At 48.7% G+C, this 13,638-nt stretch overlaps 2 protein-coding genes across 5 annotated transcripts; both read right to left on the minus strand.

Annotated features, from left to right (window-relative positions):
- Positions 1 to 3: 3 nt before the first annotated feature.
- Positions 4 to 2,242, minus strand: LOC112889764 (phosphatidylcholine:diacylglycerol cholinephosphotransferase 1-like). The gene is made up of 2 exons (XM_025956536.1): positions 1,736 to 2,242; positions 4 to 780 (listed from the first exon to the last, which is right to left on the minus strand). The coding sequence occupies exons 1-2, from the start codon at positions 2,117 to 2,119 to the stop codon at positions 301 to 303; spliced, it is 864 nt and encodes a 287-aa protein (XP_025812321.1). The 5' UTR covers positions 2,120 to 2,242; the 3' UTR covers positions 4 to 300.
- Positions 2,243 to 5,766: 3,524 nt separating this feature from the next.
- LOC112889853 (glucan endo-1,3-beta-glucosidase 14-like) lies at positions 5,767 to 10,405 on the minus strand. Of its 4 annotated transcripts, XR_003228214.1 has the most exons (5): positions 9,491 to 10,405; positions 8,269 to 9,308; positions 6,815 to 6,924; positions 6,396 to 6,470; positions 6,005 to 6,302 (listed from the first exon to the last, which is right to left on the minus strand). XR_003228214.1 is itself a non-coding variant. In XM_025956634.1 (4 exons), exons 1-3 carry the CDS (start codon positions 9,546 to 9,548, stop codon positions 6,850 to 6,852), a joined length of 1,173 nt encoding a protein of 390 aa, XP_025812419.1. In that variant the 5' UTR covers positions 9,549 to 10,405; the 3' UTR covers positions 5,767 to 5,959; positions 6,815 to 6,849. The 4 variants fall into 4 exon arrangements, 3 of the variants coding, with proteins under 3 accessions (XP_025812419.1, XP_025812418.1, XP_025812417.1); XM_025956634.1 differs by lacking the exons at positions 6,005 to 6,302; positions 6,396 to 6,470 and adding an exon at positions 5,767 to 5,959; XM_025956633.1 differs by having other exon boundaries at positions 5,984 to 6,470.
- Between the last annotated feature and the right edge of the window lie 3,233 nt (positions 10,406 to 13,638).

The raw sequence follows: 13,638 nt of genomic DNA on the forward strand, positions 1-13,638 counted from the left end.
CAGTCAGAAAGAATGATGGGTTTCGCCATTGCCATCTGCTGAGAGTTCAGTTCTTGTTCTGATTCAGTCTAGTCCTCTTCCTGAAACCTCTGATACTTGCATCACAGAAGTTACAGATCACATGGGGGGACAATTTGTACAGTTACATATCGGTAAGTGGCATTTGAGTCCTCTTACATTACATCAAAACGATTCCAGAAAGAAAAGAAAAACTCAAAAAAATTGACATGAATTAATCCTCAATTGGCCGTTGATGGCTGGCACTTGGCGAGCTACCAAAATATAACCATATCAGCAAGGCTAGTGCGAGAGGAGAGCCTTGTGGCACTGGCAGCTGCGGCAGTGCTTCTCCGGCGCGTTCTTGCCGTCGCCGCTCTTGGCGTCGAAGTACCACCCGGCGAGCGTGTCGAAGAGGACTCCGGCCCCGACGCCGACGGCTAGGTCGATGGTGTAGTGCCCCCTGCACGCGAGCAGCCTGACCACCTGGAGCGCGTTGAGCGCGTCGTAGAGCCGCGCGAGCGCGAGCCGCCCCTCGCGGCGCATGTCGGCGGCCGCGATGACGGCGCCGGCGACGTGGCCCGAGAAGAAGAGGAAGAAGGAGACGTTGCCCACGGGGAAGTCCATCCCGGACCCCAGGAACTCCTCCGGCAGCGGGAGCTGGGTGGCGCAGCCGAGCACGCCGCGGCAGGTGAACATCATGAGCGCCGCGACGGCGGCGCGCGGCCGCTGCTCGGCGAGGATGGCCCACAGGATGTACCCCGCCTGCATCGCGACGAACACCTGCGCGCACGCATGCCGATGTGAGCGGTGGCTCTGTCACTATGTCAGTGTCAGTGTCAGGGCCGAGCTGGTCACGTCGCGCTCGGCTCGGATTCTCGCGGCGGAGATCTACGGACGACGGGGACCGTGGAGCTGGCGGGCGGCGAGATGCAGAATCTTATCACGAAATCGGTGCGCGAACGCGCGACGCCACGACTATATCGCGTGTTCTTATCGGAAAAAAGAAGATGAAATTTGGGGGGTTTTGGTTGGTGGTGTGATGAAGCAGAGCCACCGGTTTGTTCCTCTCTCTCTCTCTCTCTCTCTGCTCGTGACCAGTTAGAGCTTGATAGGTCCCATGTCAAGTTGCAGTTGCCGGTCACGCAAATCTGTCACCCTCAGGTTTGGCTTGAAAACTACCCCTGAGCCACCAGCGGCTTGCATTGATAGCGCCCGCCAAGCTTTGCTTCCCTCGCCATCCAAAGACTCGCAAGAACTAGGCTGAATTGTCTAATTTTATACTGCTAATCCACTCGTGAATTGCTACACTAATAATAATTCAGGTGGTTCATTTGTCTACATGCTGATTGCTACCTGGAATAATTAACAGCACAAGAATGTGTAGAAACCCGACCAGCTCATACTAATGTAACAGTACCAGAGGTCTGAACAATGAGTCTGTAATTTCCTAATGGTGGTTTTGCAGAACACATGCATAAGGTTGCAGCAAACGCAAGCGTTTCGCTTAGAACGTACGTTTCCCACGGCCCCCATTGAAATTAAGCAAGAGAAGGTAAGGTAGGAGCACTTGCGAGTCAAAAATGGCAGCAGAAATGTACTAGAATTAAGATGCGCTCCAGGCAAGTCCCGGAGGACAGCACAGAGACGCAGCAGAGGTGCATTGAACCTAGTTCGGCCGGCGAGGCGGCGGCGGAGAAAAACCAGACGGTTAGGTAGGCAGGGAAGAGGCGCTGACCGTGTTGAGCGCGGCGAGGAGCGAGTTGAGCCAGGGCCGCGCGGCGACGGCGTCGTGCATGCCCTGCGTGGCGGCGAAGCCCAGGTCCAGCGGCGGCGCGGCCTGGCTGACCATGGGGATGGTGTACTCGACGGCCATGAAGAGCAGGAGGCCGCACGCGAAGAGCGCCGGGAGCGGGTGCCGCCGCAGGACCCCCGCCGCGCCCGCCAACGAGCACCACTCGGGCCGCCTCCACGTGCCCTCGCCGCCCCCCACCGCCGCGCCCATCGCCCCCTTCTCGGACGCCGGGTGGACCTTGGCCGCGGCGCCCTGCTCCTCCTTGCTGCGGCGGCGCGCGGTGGCGGCGGACGGGTCGCGCGCCGCGGTGAGGCTGGGCGGCGGCATGCACGCGCGGGGCGGGGGAGGTGGCGCGTCGGTTGTGGGGGGAACGTGGGTGGGCCGGTCGGCAAAGCTGGCGTGTCGGCGGGTCGCGTGCGCGGGCCGTGCGGGGGGTGCCGAGGGACGCGCGGATTTCGACGGTTTTTAGGAGGTTTTTTTTTATAGGAGTTTTGGGGGGTGCGGGTGGACGGGCGGAGATCACGAGGCCGCGGCCTCCAGGTGAGTCCTCGTCGGTCCGTCGCGGCGGGGGATCAATGGATTAGTGGTCAGGGGTTTTATTTCAGTGTATAGTTTTATATTATAGTTATCAAAATAAGAGATGGATTTTACGGTGATGGAATTTTTCGTACATTCTATGAAACTTTCTACTTCTCTCTTCCCGCCGTATCAGCAAAATTGATGATATAAGTATAAAATTTAATATTATAAAAATTTTTATGAAACCACCATTAATACTAACCTTAGCGGACCAGACAGAGCTGCACCGGTTGCACCTAGAGCGGTTTATGATAGGCAAGCAGCCAGCCATGAATGCAGTGCGGCGCCTCGGCCTGAAAATGCAGGTCTGGTGAGGCTTTGCCAACCATCAGCATCAGCGTAGTGAGATGGTAGCGAGACCGTCATGCCCTCGTGTCGGCCTGTTTAGTTTGATTTGTTTTTAGTTTTTTGAGTGGCAGGTTAGGCTCACGTCTGAGTTTGGTCTGGGATAAGATTAGCGACGGTTGGTACAGACGAAAACTGCACTTGTCCATCCTTTTTCTAAGAAAAAAAGGATGTATTTTATTTTGTCTAAGGCAGGTCTTCTTAAGTTTGTTCAAGTTTATAAAAAAATGTTAATACTTGATACGAAATAAAAGAAATATATTTTTATAATATATTTATTTGGTATTACAAAAATTGATATTCTTCCAAACCAGCCAATATGCTCGTGTGTTACCACGGTCGAAGTCTATTATATACATACACTTGGATCCATCTGTTCGTATCCGGATCCATTACAAAAATTGATATTCTTCCAAACCAGCCAATATGCTCGTGTGTTACCACGGTCGAAGTCTATTATATACATACACTTGGATCCATCTCTTCGTGATACGACAGTTAGTTCGTGATACGAGTTAGATCAGGCCATAATTTTTTATAAAAATGTTGGGTGCTTTAGAAATAGCCTAATAGAAGTTAAGATAGTTCAATAGAGCTGCACGGTTGTGACTAAATTAGTAAATTTGTTTCCGTGCAATGAGAGCAGCCATCAATGCAGTGTGGCATCTCCCAGCATGAAATTGCAGGTTTGGTGAGGTTTTGCCCCTCATCAGCTTTAGGGAAATCATTGAGACGGCAGTGAGAGTGTGAGACACCACGTACGCCCTCGTGTCAGCCTGTTTAATTTGATTTGTTGGGGGTGGCAGGTTAGGCTCACGCTTGAGCTTGGTCTGGAATAAGCTTAGTGACGATTGGTACAGAGGACACTCCATCTTCCTAAAAAAAATAGTGATCTTCTAATTTTGTTCACAATCAAATCATCTTAGTTTCGATCAAGTTTCTAAAAAAAACTGACAATACTCATGATGCTAAATAAGTATTGTTATAACTTTATCATGAAATACATTTTCTTAATACATCCATTTGGTATCATAAATACATCCAGGTATCATAAATACTGCGAACTGAGCGTAGTTTAACCGGTAAGATTGATTGTGGTGGAATCTGATCACCCGTATTCGAGTCTCTAGATTTGGCACGGATGCCTGTACTTTTCTAGATTTATTTCAGCATTTAACCGACGCTATTCTTTCAGTGGTAGACGACGTGTCCGATTTTGTCAATCTTGAGAATCTGCCGGCTCAATCTCTCGGATGTGCTCGTAGGGTAGAAATACGTGTGTATATTCTATATATATATATATATATATATATATTTGTGAGCGTCTGCATAATACTGAGTTCTTCTATATTAGATCAAACCGAGATGGTCCGATTCATAACAAAACTAGAAAAAAAAACACTTTTTTCTTAGGAGGAACTAGAAAAAAAACACTTGTTGGTGGGCGGACCAAACGGTTGTTACTACTAAATTTGTTGCCGTGCGCGCGTAGACCGTGGACGGAGTACCGGTACAAACAGGCCCGCGAAGAAAACGTGACCGTGATTCGGTTGAGGCCACTGCTTTTCGGATACGGAGCGAAGGCATGGCAGCAAGCCAAGAATTTGTAGTCTTGGCCGGAGCCGCCCGCCTGATCGGATCACACCTTCCCATGTCCGGCCAATTTGACAGCATCATTCCACCATGAGCGTTGACGCTGACGCAAGCTCATAAAGTAGCGCGGTGGTCAACTCGTAAATGACCTCGAGGACGAGGAGTAGGCCAGCTGCCCCGGTGCTTACGTGTCTCACGGCTTCATCGTACGGCATCTCTTGGAAGCAGCAGCGTTCGTGGCGACCACCGGCCAGTTGACCACGAGTCCATGACTTTTTTGTTTTGTTTTTGAAAAGTCGACCACGGCGTGAATGGCCTAGCATAGCATCACACACATCTCCGTCCATCTTTTTTTCCCCCTCCACGATGCTCTCGAAGGGTGAATAGTAGGCTACCGCCGTCGACCACGAGGACATATTGGCGTGGCACAGCCACGGCACACCTCCGACCAGCAATGCAAGCGCGGGGAATTCTTGCTGCTGCTACTTTTCTCCGGCGACGGAACGCGGCGCACCACGTCTCGCACCTGTCACCTGCCGCTGCCGGGCTCGTCACGCGTGCGTGACCCCGACGCGGGGGCGTCGACGCCGACGCGCGCAGCCCATGAGCAATCGCAGCCCGATGAGCCAAGCCCCTGAGCGCCCTTGGGCCTGTGGCCTAAAACCACTTGAACAATTATGTGCACGCGTACCGCCATACAATCGGCCCATGAACTCGGTGAAATCATATGGGACTGAAATCAGAGCAAAAGCAATACATGACTCTTGCACGCCGTACAATCGGCCCATGAACTTGGTGAAAACATATGGGCCTCAAATTAGGGCAAAAGCAATACGAGTAGCACTTCCTAGATCAATGGTTTCAAACTTTTCGTGATAATTTTCAGGGACTGCCGTAGTTTTATGACGTCGGTCCTCATAAGGGGAAAAAAAGGACGTGCCATCTGTCCTGGGCACGTTTTTCTTTTCCTTTTTTTTGAGGGGGTGTCATGGGCACGGATGAAGAAGACACATCTTCCTGTGGACCACAAATTCCAATAAGGACGGTGCCACGCCGTGGCCAGGCACTTAATATTAATAGGCCGGCCACACCTGCTTGTTTATTCAAGACCAAATACCGATGGTACTTGGGGATCCTTTGCCGACATCTCCACCCGCCACACCCCCCCCCCCCACCCCCACCCCCTTTTTATTCCACCTCTGAGCTTCTAAATATCCTTGTGGCAGTGAACCAGACTTTTCTGGCGATTCATCAACATCATGTTGATGGCCAGTACAAACTGAGAAGACAATCCATAGGTACATAGCACATGTCAATGCAGTGGCATCCAAAGCTAGTGGCTCACTAATTGAGCAAGTACCACAGTACTTAAGGAGCAAGAGAGGTCATCAGATTCCATGGAAGAAAAAAATTAATTTTAGACTAGAGGAGGGGCTAAAAAGATAGGATTCCAAAAGTTTTCCTTTACTTTTATCTTGATACTATATTCTTCTTTATGCAAAGATCAAAAGAGGAATGCAAAAAGGACACGGGGGAAATGAAAGGAGTGACCACTACATCACTAGGGCTTGATAAAACAAAGGTTGATGGGGATATTGCTAAGATATGTTTGCTTCAGCCTTCAGCAGTAGTGATGCTCACCTGGTGGATCTACAAGGACAGGGAATGATTCAGTAAAAGAATGACCATATATACTTGTTCTGCACCAACTCCTTTCTTTACAAAGATGACAACGCAAAGTAATACATGATTATTAGCAAGGATATGTATCACTCTGTAAAGCCTCCATCAGTGGATGGGTCCACTCATCAAAGCTTAACAGTAGGTTAGAGCTTCAGTCAATGGATGGAACCACTCAGCAAAGCTTAACAAGAGGCACCAATATTACATATCATATCCTTCGACCATCTGATATCTACATATATATTCTGTGAGGACTACAGCTTCTCAAGACTTTCTTTGAACAGATCACAGGATAGGTGCACGTGCAATCCTTCATCATACCCACAAGAAAGAATGCTGATCTTCCGTCAGCATCTGCTTTGAGTGTCTAATGGTAACTGATAAGTCAAGATACAATGCTTACAGGGGAAGAAAGAACAATGATTTGTTAATCTTGTCGCCTGGCTGTTTGATGCACATCCCACATAAATAAAATCACCTAAAGGTATCGAAGCTCGAATATAAACCTGATTGCTAAAAATGAAAAAAAAACTAGGAGGCTAGAAGTTGGTATGATAGAGAATTATATTCCACAGGGTTATCAGTTTCATACGGCATTTCAACTGCTAAAAAGAATATGTACAGTGAAAGCTGAAAAGAGAGGATTCCAACATATGAACTTTTTTAGATAAACTGAGTATGGTACTATGGTTTTCATAAAGAAAGCAGATCAGCATGAGAATAATAGTTATTGCAAGTAAAAGAACTCATGTGCATGGTACTATTATTTGAATTTTCATTGTGAACTTCCCATTCCCAACATTCTAACTTGCTCAATTGTACCTTTACTACAGATGTCCTATGCCTTCCTCAATTCACTATGGCCAAAAAATGAAAATAGATAGAAGAACTGTAGCCAAATAGTGTAAAATCCAACCCCCAGCTCGAATTTTCTGCAAATAGAAATAACATGCTCAAGTCAGGTTACCTTTCAGTATGCTGCGGTATCAGAAATCAAAATGTATGCATGATAAATGCAGCACTAGAATTCAGGGGGCAAACTGACTACACAAATTAGGAAAATATACATGAGTTTGGATGATATATTATTGCAAAAGTGAGCCAAACGAAGTATGATTTCAATGAAGAGCATAGCCAATAGTTATCTGATACATCATGACATAGTGTATAAGACACAAATGAGTATAAAACACCCATAGTTCTTTGTACCAAGCTTCATTCACGGTATCTTCACAGTCAAGTGGTTTGCTTTGCTGGAATAGACTAGGGACTTGAGAATGTGAAATCGGAGGATAAGCTTTAACAACGTTCGAAAGGTCATTTGTAATTTTTGAAATTGATTTGTTAAAGGACAATAAATGGGCCCAGGCTAACTGGATGGAGGAGGTTTCAGAAAGCAAAGAAAATTGTTTGCTTCAAATAGGAAATAAGTTAGCCCAAGCTAACTTTGACAATTATATACATTACTTAGGACCAGTGTTTATGTCATTTTTGTTTTCAAACAATGGAAGTGAGGGTGGGTATTCACATATCCGAATTATACAAAGGACTGTAATTTCAGGAACCCCACCAATGTTCAAACATGGATATCAGTTAAGCTTCATGGCCATCTCGACCAAAATATTCTCTCATACAACTTCCTAATATTCTAATAACAAACATATTTGCTGACAATATGAAACCGAATTTATGGGCTAAAACCTAGCACATGATGGCGTCAACATTACATTTTCAACATAACAGACCCATCATCTAGTGCATGCAGAAAAGTGTTGCTTCCGAAGTTGTAATAGTATTACAAATACCAGAAAACTATACTCCCTCTGTCCCAGAATATAGCTACTTTTAGGTTTTTTCCAAGTCAAACCTTTTAAACTTTGGCCATGAATGGTAAAAAAATTATAAAGATTGGTAACATAAAAATGATATTAGTTTATTCATAATGAAGCCAACTATCATAACATGTAATCTTTTCTTTTTAAACATAACAATTTTTGAAGATACTATTGGTCAAAGATGAAAATATTTGACTTTGACCAAGTCTAAAAGTTGCTATATTTTGAGAGGGAGGTAGTATGTTGTTCATTAACTCCCATCTTACAACTTATAATACGACAATCACAAAACCCTACTATTGAAATATGGATCCACAATTGACGGACTCATCCACACTTCAATCCAAGTCAACAATCATCTAATGAGAACTAACAATTGATACCGAGACTTCATGTTAGAATCAGCAGCGTAATATAAAAGGGAAAGGAGCAATTGCTTACCTTCATGGACAGCATGGATGAGGATGCAGATGAAGGTAGCAGACCTGAGACACCAATGTCATATGAAATCCTTCCATCAGGAAGGAACAGCCCATAATGCCTCTCGGAGCCAGGTCCAGGCTTCTGATTCTCATTAAACAAAGCAAATATATAAGCTTTCACTGGCCTCTTTGGCTTCAGAGGAGTTCCCTTCCTCAGGAAGAGCCTTTTGCGGAGATTGAAATTATATGTCCTTGCATTCTCAGATGAAGCTCCTGCTTCATTTTGATCTCCACTAGAAGCCCACCCAGTCTCTGCCACCCGAACCTCCATGTCATCATACCCAGCAGCATGTAGAGCAGCATAAGCTGCATCTATCTGAGCATCAAACATGTTGTCATAGTGCAGGCTGGTATTTGGATCAACGATTCCATTGTTGGGTTTGAACAGAGCATAATTGATATCAATATGTTCTGGATCACTTATGTAAGCCAAAAAGGGGTACGCGTTGACATAGAAAGGCGAGTGAATCATTGCAAAGAAGTCCAAGAGAGGTTTCATGTATGGCATGAGTTCTTCCTTGAAGACACACGCTGAGGGTGGATAAGAAGTAGCAAAAACAGCTTCTGAATGAGGTGTGAAAAGCTCAATTTCTTTCTCCAAGTGGAGCCTCTTAAGTCCACTATACACATTCTTCACAGCATCAACAAGCGGCTGGTACAAGCTCTGATCTTGGCCTCCCAGAACCTCATTCCCAACAGTGATCCCAACAATGCGCGTCTGAGGGAGATAAGGCTTCACATTCTGATTCAGCCAGTCCATCGACCTGCTCTCATTTGCAGCCATATCCTTGACGAGCTCATTGGGGATTGCAATGACCAGGTTGAGACCGGACCCTTTGAACGCATCGAGAACGCTGTGATCCGAATCATATATCTTGACATTCCTTATCTTTGACTTCCTCAGGAGCTCCACCACTTTATCCGGGGAAGGGATGTTGTTTGCAATTCTCCCGTAGTTTATCCCGTAACCCCCGACAAAAGCTTCAACCGCTAGCGGACCTAGTCACGACAAACAACACCAATCAAATTTCAGTTCTTTCCCACAAAATTGCCTCTTTTGTCGCATACCGCATAGTAACATCTAACGCAATCGAATGCATAAGTAGCGCAGCTCACTAATTGATCACGATAACGGTAAACAACTGAATCGAATACGTAGCATAAAAGGAAAATGCCAGTACCAGGTGACGGGAACACCAGGAGGCAGAAGCACAGAAGCAGCAACGTCCGCGGCACCATCGTCGCAGTCCTGCAATCCCTCAGCGAGGAGCAAGAACCAAGCAGGAGACTGCCACAGTAGGAACCAGCAGCGTCAGAGGTGCAGGCAGGCAGCGCCTTGCAGCGCACTTCGGTTCCGGGCCGGGGCGTGGCGCCAGGACAGCAAGTTCCATAGACGGACCGGGGCCGCTCCAAGGCCAGGCACCGGCGGCTGCTCTCCCCCGCCACCGCCGCCACTTCAACCGTCGGTCGGGAAAGAGAATCGCCGAGAACAAAAAAGAATCTCGGATCCCTCACTTCACTTCCCACACACCGAGCCTCCACCGCCGACGCCACTACCAACCAGGGCGGGCAAAGAAGGAATCTTGACTCCTGCGCCGTCCTCTAACACAGAGACTGTACGGGTAGCAGCGCAGGAGTAGCAAGCAGCAAAGCCAAGTGGCGGAAGGATGCCTGGACGAAAAGCGGGGAGCTTTCTCCCGGCGCCGGGCGGGGGGGTTAAGAAGAGGGTTTGCTTAGCGAGAAAGGAGATCGATCGGGGGGCAAAAGGGTGGGAGGGCGAAGTGGATTGGCGACCTGACAAAGGGGGGCCGCCGGTTGGGGGTGAAGGGGGCCGGAGCAGAGGAGCTCGCCGCTGGCCCGTGCCTTCCGCTCCGGACACACCGGCGGCGGCGGGCGGCGAGAGCGACGGAGAGGGAAACCGCAACCGCTGCTCAGGCTATCCCCTCTCTCGCCGATGGAGGATGTGGGGGTTTCGCCGTTTCGGTTTGATTTTTGAAAACGGCGGTGGGGAGAGGAAGCAGCCGTGGTGGGCAGCGGAGGCAGCGGTTGTGCAGGGGCAGGAGGCGGCGTGGCGGTGGTGTGGTGCTCTGTGTGCGTGCGTGTCGTGGACCGGCCGTGGTGGGGACAAGGAGGCTGGCTTTCGTGTGGCCGTTTTGCGGATTGCCCCTCAAAAGTCCAAAAGTGTGTCGCGTTGCCATCCCTAGATTTTTTTTTTCGTGCTACAATATGTTTTATTTGTTGATGAAACCACATCCTTGGACTTTGTTATTCTACTTTGCGGTTGCCTTTTGTTCCATAATTGATGGGCGTTATTTTTCTATATTTCCAAACAGGAGATGTACGGGGTCTACCTCTCTAAACTTGTGACGTGTTAATAGTATGAAAATCATCGATCAAACTAGGAAGGGAAAACTCTATTTTTCAACCTGAACTATCAGGATCGTCCGGTTTTAAACCTGCAACTACGAAATCAGATGCTACACTTGCAAACTGTCAAAACCGTGCAAATTACACCCTCAAGCCGAAACCACTCCAGTTTTGAACCACGTCGTGGCGCTAATGCCTAGTCATCCTCCGCTCCAAGCGCACCACCATCCGCTCCGCGCCGCTGCAGCCGAGCCGGACTCCGCCTCGGGCTCCCCGGCAGCCCCACGCGATGGCGATGGTAGCGACGCGGGGACTCCAACATTGAGAACCTCACCAACTCCATCATCGACTTCCACCTCAGCAAGATCACCGCCATCGTAGGGCCCGCGCACCGGCAATTGTTGCCAAGTCGTCCTTCGCCATCAACGCGGACGCCACGGAGCTGCTCAAGCTATCATGGGACTTCTCCGACTACTCCAACTTCAACTCCGACATCTTCGGGGAGCTCGAGCACCTCGCGATGGCGGCGGCGGGTCCTGGAGCGGCGCCCAGATCAAACGTGCTGGACTCGGCGTGTGCCGTCGTGGACCTGAACGACCTCAAGTCCATGGATTTGTTGCCGGATGCCGGGCCGCTAGAGTGCATGGAGCCTTTGTGCTTGCGTGGGGGGATGGAGCGGCGACAGCGGTGCAGGTCTATCCCGGGTTCGTCGTCGCGCTCGTGGCGTCTACGATCCTCACCGCCTTCTACGGCATCCTACTCGTCCTGTCTCTCTTCACTAGGGGTGCCGCCTTGGAGGCAGCGTCCCTGGTGCTGCAGTGCGCGGCGCACCCGCTGGCGCTGCGGCTCTATTGGCTGGCGGCTCCCGCACTGACGGCACTGCTCGCCGGCACCACCATCGCGCGCCTCGCGTCTGGGTCCGGGACGATGCGCTCGCGGTGGTGGTGCTAGCGCTGACCCTGCCGCTCCCGCTGCTCACCATCTCCGACACGACGGGCATCATCTCCACCGCGCCGCTCCGCTCCGCCGGACGCGGCGAGCGACGGCGAGAGCAGCAAGTAGGCTAGTTAAATTGGATAACTGAGCAAGTAGCGCCACGTCGGGTGGCTGATGTAGTCCAAAACAGGGGGGTTTCAGCTTGGGGGGTATAATTTGCACGGTTTCGACAGTTCGCAGGTGCAGGATGTCTGGTTTCGTAGTTGCGGGTTTGAAATGGGACGATCGTGATAGTTCAAGGTTGAAAAATAGGCTTTTCCCAACTAGAAATGTTGTAAGAGTTATTAACGAGTAACGTGCAAAGTAATTGGTATGAAAAGTGTGTTGGTTACGCACACGTTTTCTAAGTCGAACCTTTTAGTGGGGGCTATGTGTTCACACCATATGTGAAATGAGTAACGGCTTATTATTGATGCGTAGCAGTGTGAATTTATTGTATTCGTGATGTATTGGCTAACTTTCGATGTGGGCTAAGATCACCTGGTACTAGTAGGCTAAGAAGAGTTTCTATTGGCTAACTTTCGATGTGGGATTAAGCGTTTCCTTAGGAATAAGGATTTCTGAAATGGTTGAGTTGGCTATAAGTGGACTGGTGACATTGTTATGGTATTGGGACATGATAATTCAAGGGTAAGAAAGATATGAAAGGAGAACACAGCTGACTTCATCAACTTTGGATTTATTATAACCTCATGAGTGGGAGAAAGGAAGAATACTACTTTGTATTTCATATGGAGGTGACGTTGGATACTTGTAGATCCTACTTGGCATGACGACCCAATGGTGGAGATCGACTGGCTTTCATAGGTGGCTTTCCGTTCCACCCCTCCAGAAGCGTGTTGTATTGTGTTTTTCTCGTTCCTAGTTCTAAGTGCACATTAGATGGGATATGAATGTATACAACTCTTTCATGTTTCCAAGTAAAACAGTTGATTTTAAATGTTCGTCTTCAAGAAAAATTTTCCACATAAAATGCTTGAATTGAACCCGAGGACTTTGAATTTAGGAGATACTTACCTAGAACAATAGAATGAAAATGGGAGTAGTTTTCTAATTAAACAAAAGGTAAGGAATCATCAGTAGATAATTAGACATGCTCCCCGTGAATCTAAGCAAGTTAGACAATTTGGGCCTACGTGCCATGACTTTCCAGGCTAGTCGGTGGTGTACTGTGCGAAGTATTATCGCACGGCAACTTCTTTATTTCCTCCTCTCCAAACCTTTCTTCTCCTTCGCGAATCAGTATAGCACTATAGCCGCACGACGACCTGACCACTCGTGCAAAGCCCTAATATAAAACAAAAAAAAATCTCCAACACAGCAAGCAAATTCCGGGTTGGTATCCACGGCCAGCACCGGTGGTTTGCAGGTGGAGCGAAAGGAGACTGATGCCGTCAGAGAGCACGTCCCGACATCCATCTCGACCAAGAAAAGCGGGTAGATCGATCACACACGCGTCTGAACCTGACGAGAGCCTCCGTACCGTGTTTAGTGGTGCTAGAAAGCCAATTTCTGTTGTGCCTAAGCCTCCTCACCCTTTTTCTAAAACGTTTTTCTTACTGCTCTCAGTGCAATGCTTACTGGGTCTGGGAACCAAAAGCTCGCCGTGCCACGGTGATGCGATGCTTTTGGGAGTGGACGTCACTCGGGCACTCACAAAGCTCTTTTCCGAGATGCTGCTTTGCTAACCGCGTCCGAGGACCTCGCCATTGACTGGAGATGAAAATCGAACAGAGGGTTTAGTTTTTGCAAAGAAGCCCAGAAGAGATGTTTTTTTGGAAAAGCAAAAAAAAATTTGAAGGGTCGCATGTTGAAACGTACTGGTACTAGGTGATAAAAGGCGTAAGCCTGGGCGTTGGAACGGGAAAGGCTCGCGGACAGGAGAGGGGGTGGTCGGCCAGCTCGACGGCGACTCGTGCTGAGGCTTTTTCTCCGGCGGAGGGCCCGGCCGCGACGGCGACGGAGG

The sequence above is a fragment of the Panicum hallii genome, chromosome 4 (assembly GCF_002211085.1).
Source record: "Panicum hallii strain FIL2 chromosome 4, PHallii_v3.1, whole genome shotgun sequence".
Lineage (NCBI taxonomy): Eukaryota > Viridiplantae > Streptophyta > Magnoliopsida > Poales > Poaceae > Panicum > Panicum hallii.